Source organism: Argopecten irradians, chromosome 5 (assembly GCF_041381155.1).
Source record: "Argopecten irradians isolate NY chromosome 5, Ai_NY, whole genome shotgun sequence".
NCBI lineage: Eukaryota > Metazoa > Mollusca > Bivalvia > Pectinida > Pectinidae > Argopecten > Argopecten irradians.
The window spans coordinates 20,784,113-20,804,339 of record NC_091138.1 but is presented as its reverse complement, the minus strand read 5'-3'; the positions used below and the strand labels follow the sequence as shown (position 1 = coordinate 20,804,339).

Sequence of the window (20,227 nt, the reverse complement as noted above, 5' to 3'; positions counted from 1 at the left end):
GTACACGTAAGTCTTGTTTATAATATGCATATGTATTGCTAACGATAGCAATACATGTGATTAATTGCATACTTCGTTTTTATTTTGTTTTGCTTGTGGTAAATACAATGATTATAAAGTTTACGGAACGGAGACGACATGTACACAACTACCACAGTTGGTCATGGTAAAAAACATCGGTCTAATTTCAACCACGAATAATTCGAAGTCTCGATTTTTTTCTGACGGTCCCTTAAACTTCGATACATCAAGGTTTGACTGTATTTCTGTTGCCCTGGTGTACTATCCAGACTTTGTTGTAACCCTTTTATGTATTTCTATTGCCCAGGTGGACTATTCAGACTTTGTAGTAACCCTGTTATGTATTTCTATTGCCCAGGTGGACTATCCAGACTTTGTAGTAACCCTGTTATGTATCTCTGTTGCCCAGGTGGACTACCCAGACTTTGTAGTAACCCTGTTACGTATTTCCATTGCCCAGGTAGATTATCTAGACTTTGTAGTAACCCTGTTAGGTATTTCTGTTGCCCATGTGGATTATCCAGACTTTGTATTAACCCTGTTATGTATTTCCATTGCCCAGGTGTACTATCCAGACTTTGTAGTTACCCTGTTAGGTATTTCTATTACCCAAGTGGACTATCCAGACTTTGTAGTAACCCTGTTATGTATTTCTATTGCCCAGGTGGACTATGTTATCAAGGAAGCCACTAACATGGACAACCTGTCTGTGTTATACGAGGGATGGACGCCCTGGGTGTGAACGACCAATGGAAGTAAATTCCAGGCCAAAGTCAAAGTCGCTACAGGCAACGAATCCTCGCAGACCATTGGTCCAAACTCTACAAGCCGTGCATTCGCGGTTTAAAATGAGTGGAGAGGATGTCTGATAAGGCGAAGATCAGCTGTACATCCAAACGGATTGTCAAGCGTCTCATAGAAAGCTCAACAAATATATGCTCTCGGGCCCTGCCGGAGGGCCCTGTATACGAGAGCGAGTTTTGCTTTTCCTGAGAGATAACATTACCAGTACAGCTAACAGCACTCAAATCTGTCGCACGGAAGAAGGTTCTACATTGCAGTAGTTAAAGAATAAACAAGAAGGAACAGAGGTGGAGACTCTCTGGTGACTCGTTTTGCAGCAAGATAGCAAGATGGTTTACCAGTATAACCTTATAAGGAGAAGAAGGGAGGTAACTGTGTGTGACGACAGATCTGGAAGAAAGGGGCAGAAATCAAAGCTTAACTTTTTTCCTCAGAAAAAAAGTTATTCTGCTTTAAAAGAAGAGGTATAAAAGCCAAGAAAGTCCATGTGTAACTCCAAAGTGTGGTTTTACAGTGTGGAGAAGTAGATGTTTTTGAAATCTACCAGATAAAAATATGACACTGGAATTGGAAGTGCGCAAAAAACATTTTTGTAAATAAAGAACCTTGTACCTGTGTTTAAGACATGGGGTCTTTGATAACTCATACAGTATAAAAGCTTGTAAGCCTAGTGGAACATGTACACATCAGCAGCTAAGGCTTTGGATACTTTATGGTTTGTAGGGAGATCATCTACATATATCATTGTGTATTGTCAAATGTAGACAAATTAATTGTTTTTGTTTTTCAAACATTGTTAACATTTTTGTATGATTATTTTTTTTCCCTTTCTCACAAATGTGGTAGATTTATAGTGCAGAAATCATTACAAAGTTTTGTCTGCTGTGAGTGATCTGATATTTATTTTTCATGTAGAAATTCCTATAAATTTGATAACCCTTTCTGTACCCTCCACCCCCAAGAATGCCAAAGTATAATTCTTGGTATTTCCTCTGGTTTTGAAGTGAGAGATAATTAAAGTTTCAGTGTGTCTAAACAAATAACATGATATTCATAGTATACTTAATGTTTTACAAAGTTGCTTGTTTCCTGTTAATATTGTTTTTGCAGAAGGCTAACATTAGTTATCAACATTTATTAGTAGCATTATACACCTGTGCTAACTCATGGTGTGGTTGTAGCCCATTATCTAATGTAATCATTTAATAGACAAAATTGAGTTATTATTCATATAGTTATTTTACTGGGCATTAAACAATTTGTGTTCTTTTTCAATGGTATTTCCTAAGACAAAAGAAAACCAAAAAAAACTAAAAAGAACTCGATGAATGATAATTTCTCAAATTATTTCTTATAAACAAAGTGTCAATAGAGTTCTGCATGATCCTACCATCTGGGCTAATGTTACAGATACAGAAAGTTAATATGACTGAAAACCTACATCAGTAACACAACAGTATTACAATCTGGCAGTAACGTTCTGGCGATTTACTTATTCCTATCAGCAAATAAAAAACAAAACATCAGCTTAGATCAGGACGTGGAATCATCTAATATCTTGACCTAAAATGTGGTTAAGAAAAACCTAACCAGGTATCTTTTGAAATAAAACTGAACGTTGTTTTGTTTGAATTTCAGTAAAATGAAGGAAAACGGGAGATTGGAGACTAAAATAGGACTAACAAGTAACAATACAGATAGCTTTGTTAGACTCCATAGTATGGAGAGAAAATGCACATAGCTTATTGCTACTCAACAATAAATAGAAAATGCAAGAAGCTTATGTATTCTATGTATGGAGAGATTGTAGGACAGGTTGTGGATAATTTTCCTAAATTATAAATAGCATAAAGTGCTGAAGTTATGAATACCAGCATATCGGTACAGTATAACAATAGAATTAGGCTGATTTGACATTCAGATAATTCATTGAGACCTCTTTTTTAAAACGTTTTTCAGTTGTCATGACAACACAATAGACATAACTTACCATACTAAACAATGATTGCCGTAGTATCCATTTCTATATTTGTACACAATTGTGGATTGAATTTAAGTTTGATTAAGTGATAGTCTCATTAATTAGTTTTTCTTGCAATACTGTGATTGTATGACCTGAAATAGTTGATTTCTTAGTTTGGTAGTTTTATTATTTTAGTTTTGATAGCTTCACTTCAGATTCATTTGTATTTATTTTAAGTGAATCATTTCAAGTTTGTCATTTACAAAATATTTATACAAAACATTTTGAAACTTTGATGTGAAACATATGCTAAATGTATCATGTATGTGTTTTATTAAAATGGACAGCTTTTGATTAGCTGAAGGGCTTTATGGAAAGTTTTTGAATGGCTAAGAGAAGAGAAGTACTTACCGGGTAATGCTTTTGATTGGCATAGACATCAATGTGAGAGTTTCTGATTGAAGACATATTTACTGGTGAACGACTTGATTATATTCCATTGTGTCATTGTCAGTTTTTATTTCTTTATGTAATAAAGTGAGTCGTCAGGATTTCAGGGGTTTTCTATCAATTAATGTATTTCAGACATTAACTCTTTAATATTTGATACTTAAATACTGTCATTTAAATTGAACATGTATCTTTAGTTCAATCCCAGTAAGCACTAATCCATTTCACAATTAACATCTTAACAGCTATCAAATAAACGGTATGTATGAAGAGCAAGACTCACATTTGTTTGAAAGGTGATTTACAAATTACTTTAGTGAACATTTCATTTCTTATTTCAGAATATGGTTCCCAAGCAATATGTGCTCTTTGTTGAAAATTTGCAGAGGATTACAGTAAAGCATTAAATGTTTGTTATATAAAATCTTTCATTGTTTTTTAGGTTGCCGTTGAGTCACAAATATTGAAACAATAAAATGTGTTTGATACATTTATTGGAATCTCTTTCCATAGGTTAGCCGTTAGCCGTTAGTCTTATACAGTGGTCAGTCTGAAAATTAAAGACTTGTGTTACACTGTTTAACCTACCAGTAACATTATGTACTTGTGAATGAAGTACATGTAAAATGTATACCAAATCATTGGCTCACTATTGTTTTCTATAAAATACAGGGTGTATCAGTGAGCTTGGTCTTTTTCTTCTGTACATGTATTTGGACAAATGCCTAACTGTGTTAGGCCTGGACCACTGTACTGAAAACCATATATGACTGTATACCAGTATACCTTGATTCAATTTTTTTTTAAATTTTATAAAGAATGAAAATTAATTTCTAGGCACCACTTGACATTATGATCATATATATTTTATCACAGTGAATTTCATGACTCCCTACTCATGAAAAGGATTTTTGTAAAATCTGATTTGAAGAACTTTGTAATATATATATTTACTTGAGAAGGTAACAGTTATCGAATATCTTCGTTCATATGTTAAAACCTTAATAGTATCAATCTGTCTGATAAAAGAGAAATTTGTACTTGTAATGTATTTAATTTGCAGTTTAGTATAACCAGGAAAACTTGAAAAAACAATATATTTATGATACCTTTATTAAGAATATCTTTTATTATTAATGATCTATTCCTGCACATTTGTCACTTAATTCAAACTTGATCCTATTACAACACAATCTGTTCCGTGGAATTACTGAAGATAAACTTGTTCAAACTTTCTGCTCACCAATAGATTCTTGAAATTGGATAGACTGTGGCTTTTGAATGTATTGACAGCCTAGCAAACAAGCAACAGGTGATTGTTTCTAGAGAACTGTAAAATTGTTATTCTTAATCTTGTGAACACAATATTCAGGATTGCTACACATATTTCATACAGGAGAAATAACTCTGGAAAAAGATTTCTATGTAGGTGACAATTAAATAAAAAATGCAGGAAAACCATATGTAGAACATCTAATCAAAGATTTTCAGTATTTAATATTCAGTGATACTACTAAACTACTTCCAGATGTCTTTAATGTTTCAACTTAGTCAGAAATATTCTATGTGTATGTGTATGCCAGACAAAATAGTCAAGCTTAGTGTGACAAAATCATTGTATGTTGTTGTAATCAAATGTAAATAGCTTTTGATTTTTTCTTTCTTCATTTCTTGGTGTCCTGTGTAATTCAAGTGAAAAATAAATCATTTTGGTTTACATTGTAATTGGTTGTTTGTTTACAAATTATGTCAACTATTGAAAATACCAAACAATAACTTCTTTCAGATAGACTCATCTTAAGTCATCTAAATTTTATCTGTCAATTTGAATATGAAATGCTTTATCAGTCTGATTCATGTGAACTTGTTTCACATCGGAGTGAACAGTATTTGTAGGTGTGGGGCATTGGTCAGAGACGTATCACATCTGATGGAACAGTATTTGTAGGTGTGGGGCAGTGATTGGAGACGTGGGAAAGCTTCAGTTCCAAGTAAATTGTCATTGACCTCGTGGTCAGTGTTTGGCACCTTCCTCACATGGGTTATTGCCTTGTTATCTAGTAGGTTAGTGGTCAGCCAACACTAATCATCACACTAGCCTCTGTAGTCTCTCACTTAGTTCATGAAACAATAATAACAAACTTAACATTATACTTTGTTCAGCGTCTGTTTTATTTATAGCACACCAAGTCTAGACCGTTGGTTGTATGGTCCTAATGACACAAATGACTAGTGAGGCATCTGTTTACTGGCAGTGTTGATTCCATTGTGTTAAATTCACCTACAGGATGGCATACACTGCAAAATACATCTGTGAATTACCACATTTATATATGCAATATCAATATCAGTGTGGGTTAGAATAAAGTTCCTGTGCTATGCACATCACTTCTACCATTTTTTCATAACCATGTGGATTTATCTGTTCATACAAAATGATAACCTATTTGATGTAAAATATGTATGAATGAGGTTATTCCTCTTCAACGATAAAATGCTACAGTAAATATTTAAGCATATCCGCACAAAAACCTTCATATACAAAGAAAACAATGGATGCACGTAGCAATCTGAATCACACAGAATGTTGATGGTGGATTAACAAAAAGTAAAAAATAGTAACTCGTGTGTAATAATACACTGTCAAATCTGAAACTTTTGTAGTCTGATCAAATGTATGCAGTCAAATATGACATGATATCCACCATATTGGGCATTTTCTGTCATACAAGAGTATTTTTATTGAATACTGATTCGTAAAAAAATTAAATTACAATGTATCACATTTTCCTTGCATAGGATTATCTTTACATAACACTAACCTAGCCTTATCATTTGTTTTTTTTTAATATTTCAAGCCCTAGAAACATGTCTTTTAATATTAATAAATGAATGTAAATTTGATCTATACAAAATTTAAATATAATGCATTCTAGATATTAATTATGTCGAGAATAAATACTGTGTTTATATGAAATAAAACTTCTATATATTGTATCCTATTTACGGTTACTAGTAATTGCACTGAGTATCATGAGAACATTGGAATGTAATAAAAAATATACAATCAAAGTAATAACAGGCAAACTCAATTAGCTATCATGTACATCATTTTTTTCTGTCTTAGGATAAAAAAAAGTTTATATTACAGCTTATTTTATGAACAATTTACTCAATTTAAAATGATTTCTTTAAAAAATCTGATTCAGTTCTATTTGGCTAGACTACTGAACCATATACCATATCTTTTTTTTTTCTCTTCGATCTGTGTACAAATATTTTGTTATGATATAAAGATTTAGTGATACATTGTGCATCAAAATACTTAAAGAAAACCTTTAGTAATGTAAAGTATTAACTTCAGATAAAACAGATATCACAGATCAAATTAATAAAACAATGTAAAATTGTTACTAAGACAATAAACTACAATAATACTGAGTTGTACATACAGTATAAAGACCGCTATAATAATACTGAGTTGTACAGTATAAAGACCAATAGGAAGACTGGGCACAACTTTACTCTGGATCACCAGTACTAACAAGGGAAAATAATATATACATGTAGTAATAGCCCTGGATCATCATATAAAGGGCTATATACAATAATGGAGATAATGATCTTTTCAACTGCAAAATTCCAAATAAAGCTTAAAGTTTTCGAAAATGTATTCTTTTGTTTTAAGAAATTGAAAAAAGTGAAAATATTTTACAAATTCATTTTTAATTATTTTACATGACTTATGCAAAATTTTCATCCTACATATGTAGTACATGTATCTCCATGAAATAATTATCCAGAAATCTAGTGATTTTGATAATTTTTTAAATCAACTACATAGAACTGAAGTCTATTTCTAAAACAACATAAATAAACATTTTTTTCTGTCATAAATAAAAGCACATGTTGTTCACTATGTGTCAACAAATCATGATAATGTGTAATGAATATTTACATATAAACAACAAATTTAAAATGGAAAAAATAATATTTGGCTTTACATTACTTTATAACTGGTATGTGAATTCAAACATGTGATTATTCATTTAACATAAATAACAAATGAAAAGATATCTAACAATTATCGTCTATCAAAATCTGCTCCTGGAATTTCTGGTATTGAAATTTCTAACTCTAACTTGAGAGGAAGCAAACGTATGCCATTTGAGTGAACTGCAGTGTCTCTGCAGGTAAAATATGTCTACCCTTGCTAAGGAAATTCAGATCATCTCTACCATTATTGGTAAGGAGACTGTGTCCCCTTATTCAAATCATCTCCCCTGTATAAGACTTTCCCTTTGGAAAGGAGATTGTCTCCCTTGAGTAATTAGAGTGTCCCCTTGTTCAGATCAACTTACTCTGGTAAGATCATCTACCTTCTCTAAAGGAAATTCTCTCCCATAGGTAAGGCGAATTAGGAGATCCTCTTTATCACTCACTATTATACTGACACAACATATCACAGCTCTCGGGTATACATACAATTTAGTAATACTTTGGCACAACTTGTTCACATGTCCTGTACTAAAGAATCCACTGTCACTGGAGGTGATGAAATCACGTTGCTCCTACAATAGTCTGTCAAATTCTGTAACGGATCATTGGCATGCAACTTACAAAAGTTTCGAGCCATTCATTGAGATAAAAAGCGACCCAGCCCACCCATGGCAGGCTAGCCACTGTCCTGTATTAGCCTAATAGTAACGGTGATCTCTCACATCGGTTTGAGTACAGTACTCGGTTTCCAGATACTCGCCGATTCATGTCCTCCCAGGCTGGTCCTAGCTCCTCACCTGTCAACAAAGATAGAGAAGAATACAATGAAATCATCATAAGCAATCTCAAATTGTTTGTAAACTACATGTACATACAAAGTTGAAATGAAACTGAAAAGATCTGAAAGATCATCATATTCTCCATACCCGAGAATGATGATATTTTTCAAGGCTGAAATTGTAGTGCAATACAAAGTTGAATGGAAAGAATATTTTGACTGTTTGACTATCATTATCAACATTCAATAATGTCATAGTTGTGAACTTTTTACCTACACTTTTTACTTACCTGTTATGACATTGAAACTTTTCCGTACTGGAGGTTCCCTAGCCACTCCTGTCCCTAACATGTGTCCGAGTTTATTGTGGATACGTCCGTACTGTGACCAGTAGTTTGGATGATCCTTGTCCGATTTTATCGTCTTCTTCATGTCACCTCCCTCCGTCTGATCAATTCTGTTTACTAGAGATGTCAGGTGGAGTCGATTGGCCTGGCAAAATAACAACGCCATTCATAAGGAAATGTTATATCTATATACCCTACATGTATATAAGTGGTTTTATTTTGTTTCTTCAAACCTAAAACTTTCCCCTTCAAATTAATGAGAACTTTTCTGAAAAGAAAATTTCATACAAGTGTCATCATATGATAAAAAATTTCACATTTTAGCCACACTTGTTACAGTGATTAATGTCTTGATTTTTTTTAATTTAAATGTTCAAATTTTACCCACTATTCTCACATCTACTGCCATAAATTATACATTACAACCACCATATATTACTGTTATCTAAACACTTCACAGATAAACCATTAATTCCTTCACCGGACTGTCTAGAAAACATATAAAAACATGATATTCTGTCTCCAGAGTTGTCTGCCCTTGTGAGCAAATATTTCATGATAACATCATCAGTTTGTAGGAGAGCATTGTGTTATTACATGTATTTATTATTCTCACATACTAAACAACAAATAAAACAATACTCGCTGTACAAAAGTAACTAATTCCATATAGTGAAACATTGAAGTTATTTTGTTAAATTACATGTATGATGTTTCACAAATAAAAAATGGAATTTTTTTTATATATAACACAATTACATGTATTCCTCTACACTAAAAGTAAGGATGTACTAAATACTGATAATGGCATATGAACCTCAAACTCAAGACACTTAATGAATTTTAATATTGTTCTTCAAAGCTATATTATGAATTTTAATATTGTTCTTCAAAGTCTATTGACTTCCAATCCATTTTACAGATTGTATACACATGTATATAAATTCCAGCTTTATATCATTAATTTTACCAAAATCTATTAAGAGAATGAATGATATGATAAGACTGCTCAGCAATCCTTGGTAAAAACAAAACACATTTTACTTTTCCACCCTTTTACCTTTTGTTTGTTGAAAATTCCCTGAAATTGATTAAATTTCTTGAAACCTGGTCATTCTTGACTTGGGTGAACTTTCCTTTAGACTATGACTTCATGTTATTGTCATAATAAATAGACACTCATTAACTCTTTATAGGCCAACACTTCCTGTGTTTCAAAACTTTATGATATGGGTCAAAGAAGTAATATCAATGTTCTATTCCGGAGAATCCTTACACATTTTTGTTGGTAGGATACACATTTTATAGAAACCGGCAAGAGTAATAGAAAATTCAAAAAAGGATATGATACAAAGACACAAACAGGAGAGTTACATTATACAATGCACTATCTAACACTGAAAAGGATAGAGAGATTTTAAATACATAAGTGGAAGCTGGAAATACTATGGACTTGGACAACATTTATAAATAATAAGCTTATGCTTAGCTAATTAAACCACTACATTAAACAAAGGACTAGATATGGTAATGGCTCTTTTTGGCCCCTAAATCTACCAAATTTCAAATTAAATATTGAAAACGCCCCTAGTAAAAACTTAATGATATTTTTGTTGACAGAAAGTATGTTTTTGCTATTTCATCATGGTAACTTTGCATAAATTATGCAAATTTGAAAATTTGGTCAATTTCGGCATATTTTTTGATAGTTTTTCTTTTAAAAGCAATAGAGCACAACCTAGAACAAACTTTATATTTAAAGGGAATTACTAGATGAAAAACTGCATAAAAAAGGCCAATTTTTGATGTTTTTTTCACATTTTGCATTATTTATGTATAATAAAAATGGTTGCCATGGCAACTAGAACTGCTATATCACCTAATAGCAGTATCAAATATATCAGGTATGCATGTAGTTAATATTTGAAATGCAAGATTAACATCTTAAAATAACAGACTTTGAAAATAGCGTATTTAGGGGCCACAAAAGACCCTTACCATACATAGTCCTTTATAGTTTTCTTTCAATAAGAAGAAATTACTAGATTTTTTAATGTTCTTTATAGTATTTCTGTGTTATTAGATATTAACAATAGCATTAAATGTATGCCATGCATCCTACAAGCCTACAGTTATAAAATCTTATGTTATATACGTTAAAGGATATCATCATCTTAATCATAGTAATGAACTAATCATATATGTATATACAACAGTATATATATGTATAAATAAATATCAATATTAAGTATACTATATTCAACCCAACCAGCACACTTCCTCCTATGAATATCAGAAAAATACTACCAATAACAAATAATATTACAATTAAATCGGAAAAATTTTGATTGTATTCCCTAAATTTTAAGTACCATATATAAATGTATCAACATATCGCTTAGAAAAAACTGGTTGGGTTGAATACATATTCAATGCTAATGCTTTACCTAGACTAATTAAACATTCGAAGAGTAAGCAATGAAATTGTCAATTACAGTATGTATTCAGGTGTATAACTCTGAGTACCTACCTCTACAACGTATTACATTATTAGACCCTGATATTCTTATTAATCTAATTAGAAACAGCATATTTATTGTAAGGCCAAGAGACAGAAGTGACACCATGTAAACTTGTATAACTTTTCAGTATTTTGAGTTATCTTTCCCTTTATCTAAGTTATTTCCCTTTGAATATAAATGTTCACAGAGTACTCTTGAAGTAGCTACCTTATTGAACAATTATGTACTCTTGTTATTCATAGTACCAGTAATATAGAGAGCATTATCTTTCTCAAGGTTGACACAATCATTTTAAAGTAAAGACTGGTGCATTTCCCTGCTTTTAAAGAGAGTACAATAGCTGAGGCAACTTGAGACTATGAATGCTAATGATCTCACTGACTGAGCTATTTGTATACCCAATACCTCCCCTACATCCTCAGTATCTTGATAATCTACTAGTATCACATCATTGGAGACCCATGGTGATCATATTATGCTACGCTTCATTTATTATAATTATGATAAGTGCAGCCATTGTGCAATCAACCATGGGTCTTCAATGATGGTTGTATCATGAATCACCTTCTCACTTCCTGTTTCTTAAATGACCATGAGCTACATTCACAAAAAACCAGGTAAATTACCTGTGGTTAACCAAAGAATACATGGTATCACTGACGAATTAGGAAAGACAATATACCATAAAGCTACTAGAAGTAAACTTACTCGTGTTGTAGTCTGGAAGAGAGATACAGTGCCCACACCATTAGTATAAAGATCCAGTATAAACATATAATGTAGAGATCAAAATTGATCATCTGGAAATCATTCCAATATAACAACTTGTTAATGGCAATAAGGAAGTAAAATATGTGTTTTAAATTAACAGAGAAGAAATAAAATGTATTAAATGTGTACTTTATTGAATTGGAAACAAAATTAGTCTAAATGAAAATAATAGTACATTTTATAAAATAATGGTGGAGGCTATAAAGTATAATGGTGAACTTCCCCTCTAACATTTACCATAAATAAGAATAATAACTTAGACACACGTGCAATCAATACTCGGGGAGAACACTACTATATTTAAGGCATAGGAGCACGACACAAATCTCACAAACACAGGGCCTTGGCAAACTTTGGAGGCACAGGGGCCACAGGGGCATGGCACTGATTCCTAAGTAATGCACTGAGACACAACAAATTTCTACTGAAAGCATATATGTATTGCACCAATTTCTATACATCACTTTCAGTTCTTATACATTGCTCAGTGGTATAATAGACTTCTATTTCAGGCACACAAGAACAGATGTCCATATACAGGTATCAGTAGGCACATTCTGGTAATTTAGTCACATGTTCAAAGCACAGATTATCATATTTGGGACATGATTTCAGCAAATTAAAAAACGGGGTACTTATAAAGTCTAATATATTCAAACACCTATTATGCTAATTATTCCATCAATATCATTTGACTTTTTCCATTAACATTTACATAACTTATTTGCACATTTTTTTCTTATAAAGCCTCGATATATCAGCTAACATTAACCAATCATCATTATGGTAATGAATACAAGCAAAAAGGTTAATTCTTCAAGGATAGAATAAGAGAACTTTAGAAGTACATATATAAATATAAAATGGAGTTTTAATGTGAAGATAGTGACAGTCCATGTTGAATATACCTACCGGTACGATTTCTTTCTCGTGGAATGTTCCTTTGTAGTGAGTGTCCCAGTATTTGTCCTGCTGGTTCTGACCGATGTCCCACTGGGATGTGTGCATGGAGGGACATCGTGGGGGACGTCTTACTGGATTAAGTGATTTACTGCCACCAAAATACTGAAGAAGAAAAATGAAATACTCTGTATACATCTTTTCAGCTTACCATGTTGGGGAGGGGGTAATGAAAACTAAAGAAACACCTGGTGTCCTCCCATTGAAACATAAACACACACCAAGTCCAAATCTTTACACTGAAATAACCCCCAGCAAATAGATTCATGCCTTTCTCAATCTTTCCACCCCTCCTCAGCACATACCCCCAGATCACAACCCCATCCGTCCCCTTTTCATCATGCAGTTATCTACATTTTCCATAGATGAATATGGAGAAAAAAAACTTTGTCAATTCGTTCCACATGTTTTGCATATATTTTAAAGGCCTACATCTGAAAATACCAAAAGTAAAAAAAAATAAAAATGCAAATTTGTAAAGGACTATTTGATGGTTTGGGCCCTTTTTGGCCCCCAAATCCATGAAATTTTTGAAGCTGTTATTTAGTGATTAATTTGTTGTATTTTAAATATTTAGTACATCCCTGATATTACTACAATGACTTTTTAATAATTTTGCAGCTGTAGTTGTCATTGTTACCATCCAAAATACATGTATGCATAAATTATGAAAATGTGGAAATTTTGGCCATTTTGGCCATTTTTCGCTAAGTTTTTGTCTATGAATCTATTAATTAGTGTTATCTCACTGAAACATACAGCTAACTTCAAACCACAAGACATTCTTACAATTTAATGATTCTATTGTTCAATTCATACCAAGTCAATTTAACAAAAGACTTTTCAATGCCAGTGCATTATGATTCATGAAGGGAGGCAGCAGGTGAATTATAATAATATGTTATTCAATCCATATCAAGTCAACAAAGCCTTCGTCTTCATTGCCAGCGTATGGTATGCTTAATTACGGCCGTAGTATTGCTGAAGTAATTTATATACAAATATATATAGGAGCAGCAGAGAAATGTGTATTCGAACTCAGGACCTTTATAAAACTAGCCGGATGCTCTACCAATTGAGAGAACTTCTCCTAGTTACCAGCACTCAAACAGGCCCAGAACTCAGGAGAACTGCTACATGTTCTATAAGTCTGTCTACGCTCTTAGTCATTATACAACAAAGCCAGGCCTATGTTAGCTCATTATTCACAGACTTGAAAAAAAAAGATTTATAAAGATGATATATAGGTATACACAGGCTTGATGGTAATCATTTTCCTGCGACATAAATAGATCTCAAAGTCATGCCTCAACTAGCTTGATCATTAAAAAATCAATTTTCTTCCAAGTGGATAATGAATAGTCAACAAAGCTGTTATGAATTATGACATTATGTACACAGTTTATATAGGTGTATAGGAGGTAAGCAAACCTGCATAAGGATTAAAATCACATTTTCATTTGGTGAGCTAATATGAAACAACAACCTGTGGTAGTTTGAAGATGTTCCAAGGGTCTTTTATTAAATTCCCATGAATCTCCAACTTGCAAACTAATAGAGGTAATGAACTATTGGACATGTTAGGGAAAGCCTCCTCATTGGGTCTTTAACTTGCAATCTAGATGTAAAGGCCATTGGAAAAGTCAGGCACAGCAACCATTTCACTACGCTTTCGCCCCAAGTTGCTCGTAAATTATTTACAGTTAAATCGAGTGAAAGCAACTGTATTGAATGTAAAAAGCATCTGGATACCTTTGTCATGATCAAGATCTGATACAAAATGACACGACACCAATATTTTTTAACACATTTTATATAGAATTGGCATAGCTAATATTATCCTGCTACATTTGTAGGTTTTTAGTTAGTCCATAATACTTTCTCTGACAAGTTCTGATAGACTGGTGATATAGACACAATATCCAATCAAATAGATTCTTAATTATTCTAATGGCCAAAATGGCCGATATAAATACATGTACAATACATATAGCTAATTACTGTGTATCATTATGAACCTTTGCCTGATTCCATTATCTCTCAAATTTAGCTGATGATTGATAAGAGATTCAACGTTCTAAATTTACTGCTTATATGTGTTTTTCAGTTGATATCAAAACTCTTACAGATGAACATTACACATACAGGACAACCTTATACCCCTATATTACTGAAATTGACTCTCTATACATTCATCTGGGTAATTACATCATGGACTTTGAGGGTGTACAGGGTATAAAAATAGTTAAATTGAAATTCAGATTAGATATGAATTAAATTACCATAATATAAATATAATATGACTTAGGTTATTCAGTAAACTTAAAACATCTATACAGGCATTTAAACCCAAACCGGATTAAATCATTATTGATATATAGTAGTTCATGTTTTCTTATCGATTAAATGCACTAGAAGGTTTTGTATACTGAATGAAAATACATTAATGATAGTAAGTACATAAGTATTGTTAGCTTCACAGATAAAAATGTATTGTTTTCTATCAGATTTGCTCAGTATAGAGAAAAAAGTAACTGCAGCTTGTTTCACAGAAACATCAGTCCAATTAAACTTGATGAGTTTTTTGAGTTTATACACTATCCTGTTTTCTTAATTGGAACTGAAAAGACAATTCATACATGCTTGAGTTTTAAAACTGACAGAACTGCATAAAAATGAAAAGACCTTCATATAGATGTGGTGAAAAGAAATCCATGTACATGTGGAGTCTTTCACTACATATTGTACAAACCCACACCTACAAGAAATTAATTAATCATATAATTTAATTACCTTCACTAATCAATTTATTTAATTATTTGTGTAGCCAAGCACTATGCCTATTGTGAATAACAAGAAGTTATAAATGGTATATTATATGAAAATCTAAATATAGAACCATTTCTAGTGTGGAAAAACAATGTTGATCATTGGTTGTGAATCTTAACATCTTTCTATGGTCATTGAATGGTGGCCTATCCAGGGACGACATCCCCAGTGACAGCCTCCCCAGGGACGACATTCCCGGGGACAGCCTCCCCAGGGACGACCTATCCAAGGACGCCATCCCCAGGGACGACCTCCCCAGGGACAGCCTCCCCATGGACGACCTCCCCAGGGAAGACTTCCCCAGGGACGACATTCCCATCAGGGACGACCTCCCCAGTGCTGACCTCCCCAGGGACTGCCTCCCCAGGGACAACCTCCCCATGGACGACCTCCCCAGGGACGACCTCCCCAGGGACAGCCTCCCCATGACGACATCCCCAGGGACGACCTCTCCAGGGACAGCCTCCCCAGGGACCCGGGACGGCCTCCCCAGGGACGGCCTCCCCAGGGACAGCCTCCCCAGAGACTGCCACCCCAGGGATGACCTATCCAGGAACAGCCTCCCCAGGGACTGCCTCCCCAGCGACAGCCTCCCCAGGGACAGCCTTCCCTTATGTCCGTGTTTCAGGAGGCTGCTGTATATTCATTTCTCCTTGTAATAGTGGGACTCTTGTCCTTTTCATAGTGCTATCACACTGAAACATGCCACTGAAGACACTGAACGGCACACCCAACACTGTCATATTATACTGACAATGGGCAAAGCAGCCATTTGTGCTGAGCAACAGCAGACTATAGTGTGTCTTAGCCTTTTCTGATGAACCGTAAGGTTCAAATAAATAAAGAATGGAATTGAATAGCCAAGATCACATTCATAATTGCATTTCACAAATCTAATGCCCTACCTGCTAAAGCAGGTGGGCACACAAAACCACAATCAAAAATAAATAATAAAGCAGAACAAAATATAACTTAAATTAAGTCAAGTAATTAAATCCAATGACATACATAAGTCTTGCAAATACTTTCATACTTTTACACTATTGTTTATAATAGTAATACTGATGTGTTATTTTCATGTATGAATTTAGTGGCATTTGTGAAGTTTTCATTATTTACATGTATGATTTTCTATTTACCAACAATCTGACTTTGCTGAAGCTGGTGGTAAGATTTCCATAGAAACAAAACTTTGAACCCTAAATAAGGAATGAACACCTGAGACTATCACCAGACTAACGAACCATGCACTTTTACCTGACCAAGGAACCACATACCTGAACCTGACATGAATAATGAACCATGCACACATGGATTTTACCTGACTAATGAACTAAACACCTGAAATTATCACCTCACTAACAAATCATGCACACACAGATTTCACTTCATAAACCATATTTCCCAGGAGATCATGTAACACAATCTGGTCATGTAAACCTTTTAAACAAATTAATTTTTGTTAATGCAACCAAAAATTCACAGCGATATAATGATCAGCTGAATTTAGTTCCAGTACATGAGTACATTCCTCGCTTTCTCCAAGTGTTCACCTTCGCAAACAAACATGGATATTATTTCTCTGTGTAGAGAGGAGAAATTGTAGCGACTGATCTGGAATCCAACCCAGACCTCAAACTCTGAACACTAGACCGAGCAACCTAGTCACCAATAACTCATCCAGTTCATGCATTGAGTTCTTCGAGTTATCAGAATTTGAAACTTAAAAAAAGAAGTACACTGGTGCGCAAGTTACACAAGTTTTTTACGGTAGGCATCATGCTAGGTTTTAATTGTGTCTACGTACACAGACTATGTGTTTGAGCTAATATTTAAAATCAAATATGACAGAAACATGATCTACCCCAGTCAATTTACATTAACAGGTAATTGGGTTTATATCTTACACCTATACATGTGTACAAAGTAAATTACATCAAACAAAACCGAAAGCTAATGATTACCGATCACCCCGAGGGAGGACACGTATAGGGAATGATTGGATATCGGAGCTGAGGTGGGTGGTGATCGAGTACCGTCTTTTGTTTGTTTAGACAATTGTGGCCTCGTATCGGAAGCCTCAAGTGTAAATAATTCTATACAATAGTTAGTTGAAAAATGGCAGTGTGTCTATAGGTTTCGATTTAAAAACAAACAAGGTGGCTGATAAATAGGTCAATGTTTATAGTGACCAGGGACAACTAAATACCCGACAAGGATTTACTATAAATCTTTAAAAGGCCCCATACAAATCCTCCAGGTCTACCTAGATAGGATTTTAATACAGATCCATGATCGTTGATATGACTGAAGATAGGTAGTATATAGGTATATATGATCGGCCAGGTGTGGAGAGCTCTTAACCTCGTGTATCAAAAGCTTTGCTAAATACTCAAAAGTTTGGTAGCATGTTAATTTAATTTTTTTTTTTTTTTTTTTTTGATGATAATTCCATCAAGCCATGTTTGGAATTAAAAATGAAAAGTTTTGTATGATATGTTTAAAGAAAAACAACTTTCAATTCATTTCAATCCATGCCTATATCTGATATAGCATATTATTATAATCATATATTTTACTCAGATAAAACTTAAAATTGTCGAAATCAAAGAAAGGCATCTTATATATAGAGGTAACACAATGAGTGGTTGTTGAATATTGATTTTATTCTACACGAGTGAGTTATTTTTTAAAAGTTACAAAAGACACAAGCTTTAGCTTTAACGAGTGTGGAATAAATTCAATATTCAATAACCAAAAGTAGTGTGACCTGTTTCTACCACAATCATATTTGTTTTTAACTGATAGAAAAATATGGCGGGGATACAGCAACGGGTATTTACCGAAATATGCAAATACGGTGTAGTAATAATTTTCATAAGCAAAAAGACACTAATTAGTATCTAAAAGTCATCATTTGATAAAGAATCCACCGACATCAAATTCTTCTAATACACATTTAACATCTTATGGAGATCAAGTCTTCATAGTTGCTTCTAGAAAATAAAACTCTATAGTTGCTTCTAGAAAATAAAACTCTATGTCGGACTACTTGTATAAATGTAAAAGTATTCGCACGACACGGCATCGTCTATTTCCCGCCAAATAATCATCAAGCCATTACCATCAAGATCAAGTTTGTTTCCTACACGTTAAATCTACGAAACTCCTCAGTGAAATTCTTGTCGGTCAAGATGTATTATTAGTATATAAGGTCAATTTAACATGTATGAAAACCTCATGTATTTTGACACAATGACCATGACGCACACACTTTCAAACACCAGTTTGGACGTCAAGCAGCGATCACAACATATAGTATGACGTCATTCGATTATTGATGACTTTGATAAATGATGACGTGACACCAAGAAAATGAAGTTCAGTAAAAGTTCACAGTGTCAGCCAATCAGAATGCGTACAGAGTTTATACACGTGAGTACAAACAAATTGTTAATCAACAGCTGCATCGTTTAATTTGATACCCTAAGAGTTGAATAACACCGCCTATATGTGGTAGAAATGGTATTAGCTTCTATTGTATGATACTTAAGACCAGAAGACAATCACTTTGGCATATTTCCTAAGAATAGGTACCAGGTAGGACAATATTCTGAATAATTTGTTAGAATGATGGTAATTTCGGAACCAATAAGAGCTGGTTATCTCAGTGATTCCTTGATATGGACATCAAACAAGTCTTACCCATACCACAAACATAAGTTCATGCAACAAGTTACATGAAATTCAATCGCAAGTAACAAAATTTCATGAATTTATAACATAGGCACATGACTCAGCCATAAGTAAATAGAGGCAATGTCACAAGCAACACAGATCATGTTATGGCATAAACCATGCGAGATGTATGTTAAACAACCAAATTCATACAGACACCACAAAATAAATTTGTTATACGGGTAACATGATTGCATGTTATGATGTTACATGCACCTTATGCCACAAAGACATGAATTAATTTCATAAGTAACATAAATTCATATAATAGGTAACATGAACCCATATCATGAGTAACATTAACCCATTTCATAAGTAACATAAATTCATATCAAAATTTATGCCACAAATAGCTATATATATAGCATGAACCCATATCATAAGTAACATGATTTCATATAAGTAACATGAACCCATATTGTAAGTAACAGTAATTCATATCATAAGTAACATGATTTCATATAATAAGTAACATGAACCCATATTGTAAGTAGCAGTAATTCATATCACAAATAACATGGAATTTGAAAGCTGCAAATTATATGAACCCATGCATGCTAACTAAATAAGTAACAGATAATGAAAATAACATATCATATAACATATCTCAAGCAAAAATGAACCCATGTGCAAAGTAACTAAATTAACATCTTTTCCATCTTCTTCCCTCTTCTGTCCGACACCTCTCTTGACCGTACCAGTTACATACACGTGCAGGCTATACAGTTGTATATAGACACTTACCTGTTTATTGGACGTCTTATAAGCGTCCCGGGGGTCCCAGGGAGGTTTTGCTATCGTAAGAGTAGTTTTATGCATGGCCCGTACGCCCTTGCCGTACTCGTAGGGGGCAGACGCTGCCCGCATTCTGTCTGTATAGGCGGGTAAAATGACCGGATAGTGACACCCATCCTCTGTCAGTAGTGTATTGGCACTCTTACCCTGGCCATGTAGCACATGGGGTCGGGGACCTGGCGCGCTCAACATAGCGCCGTCCACTATATCAATCCTGTTACAAGTCACGAGGGGGTTTATCACAAAGTCA

At 33.8% G+C, this 20,227-nt stretch overlaps 2 protein-coding genes across 3 annotated transcripts in view; one reads left to right on the top strand and one right to left on the bottom strand.

Annotated features, from left to right (window-relative positions):
• Window positions 1-4,955, top strand: part of LOC138323179 (serine/threonine-protein kinase SMG1-like) — an 86,127-nt gene extending 81,172 nt beyond the window's left edge. Inside the window, exon 74 of the mRNA XM_069267589.1 lies at window positions 686-4,955. Within this exon, the coding sequence (XP_069123690.1) occupies window positions 686-763 (78 nt within the window). The 3' untranslated portion in view covers window positions 764-4,955. The remainder of the gene's footprint in view (window positions 1-685) is intronic.
• Window positions 4,956-5,386: 431 nt separating this feature from the next.
• LOC138323181 (uncharacterized) lies at window positions 5,387-20,199 on the bottom strand. 2 transcript variants are annotated; one of them, XM_069267591.1, is made up of 5 exons: window positions 19,927-20,199; window positions 12,568-12,720; window positions 11,593-11,604; window positions 8,306-8,507; window positions 5,387-8,034 (listed from the first exon to the last, which is right to left on the bottom strand). In XM_069267591.1, exons 1-5 carry the CDS (start codon window positions 20,167-20,169, stop codon window positions 7,931-7,933), a joined length of 714 nt encoding a protein of 237 aa, XP_069123692.1. In that variant the 5' UTR covers window positions 20,170-20,199; the 3' UTR covers window positions 5,387-7,930. The 2 variants fall into 2 exon arrangements, with proteins under 2 accessions (XP_069123692.1, XP_069123693.1); XM_069267592.1 differs by lacking the exon at window positions 11,593-11,604.
• Window positions 20,200-20,227: the final 28 nt, after the last annotated feature.

Bases quoted from the DNA above. Each gene is read 5' to 3' on its own strand.
- LOC138323181 (XM_069267591.1), bottom strand. From the start codon at position 20,169: ATGTTGAGCGCGCCAGGTCCCCGACCCCATGTGCTACATGGCCAGGGT. The intron at 12,721-19,926 runs GTAAGTGTCTAT...TTTCTTCTTCAG, and splicing joins ATAAGACGTCCAATAAACAG to TATTTTGGTGGCAGTAAATC. The intron at 8,035-8,305 runs GTAAGTAAAAAG...CTTTGTTGACAG, and splicing joins AAGTTTCAATGTCATAACAG to GTGAGGAGCTAGGACCAGCC.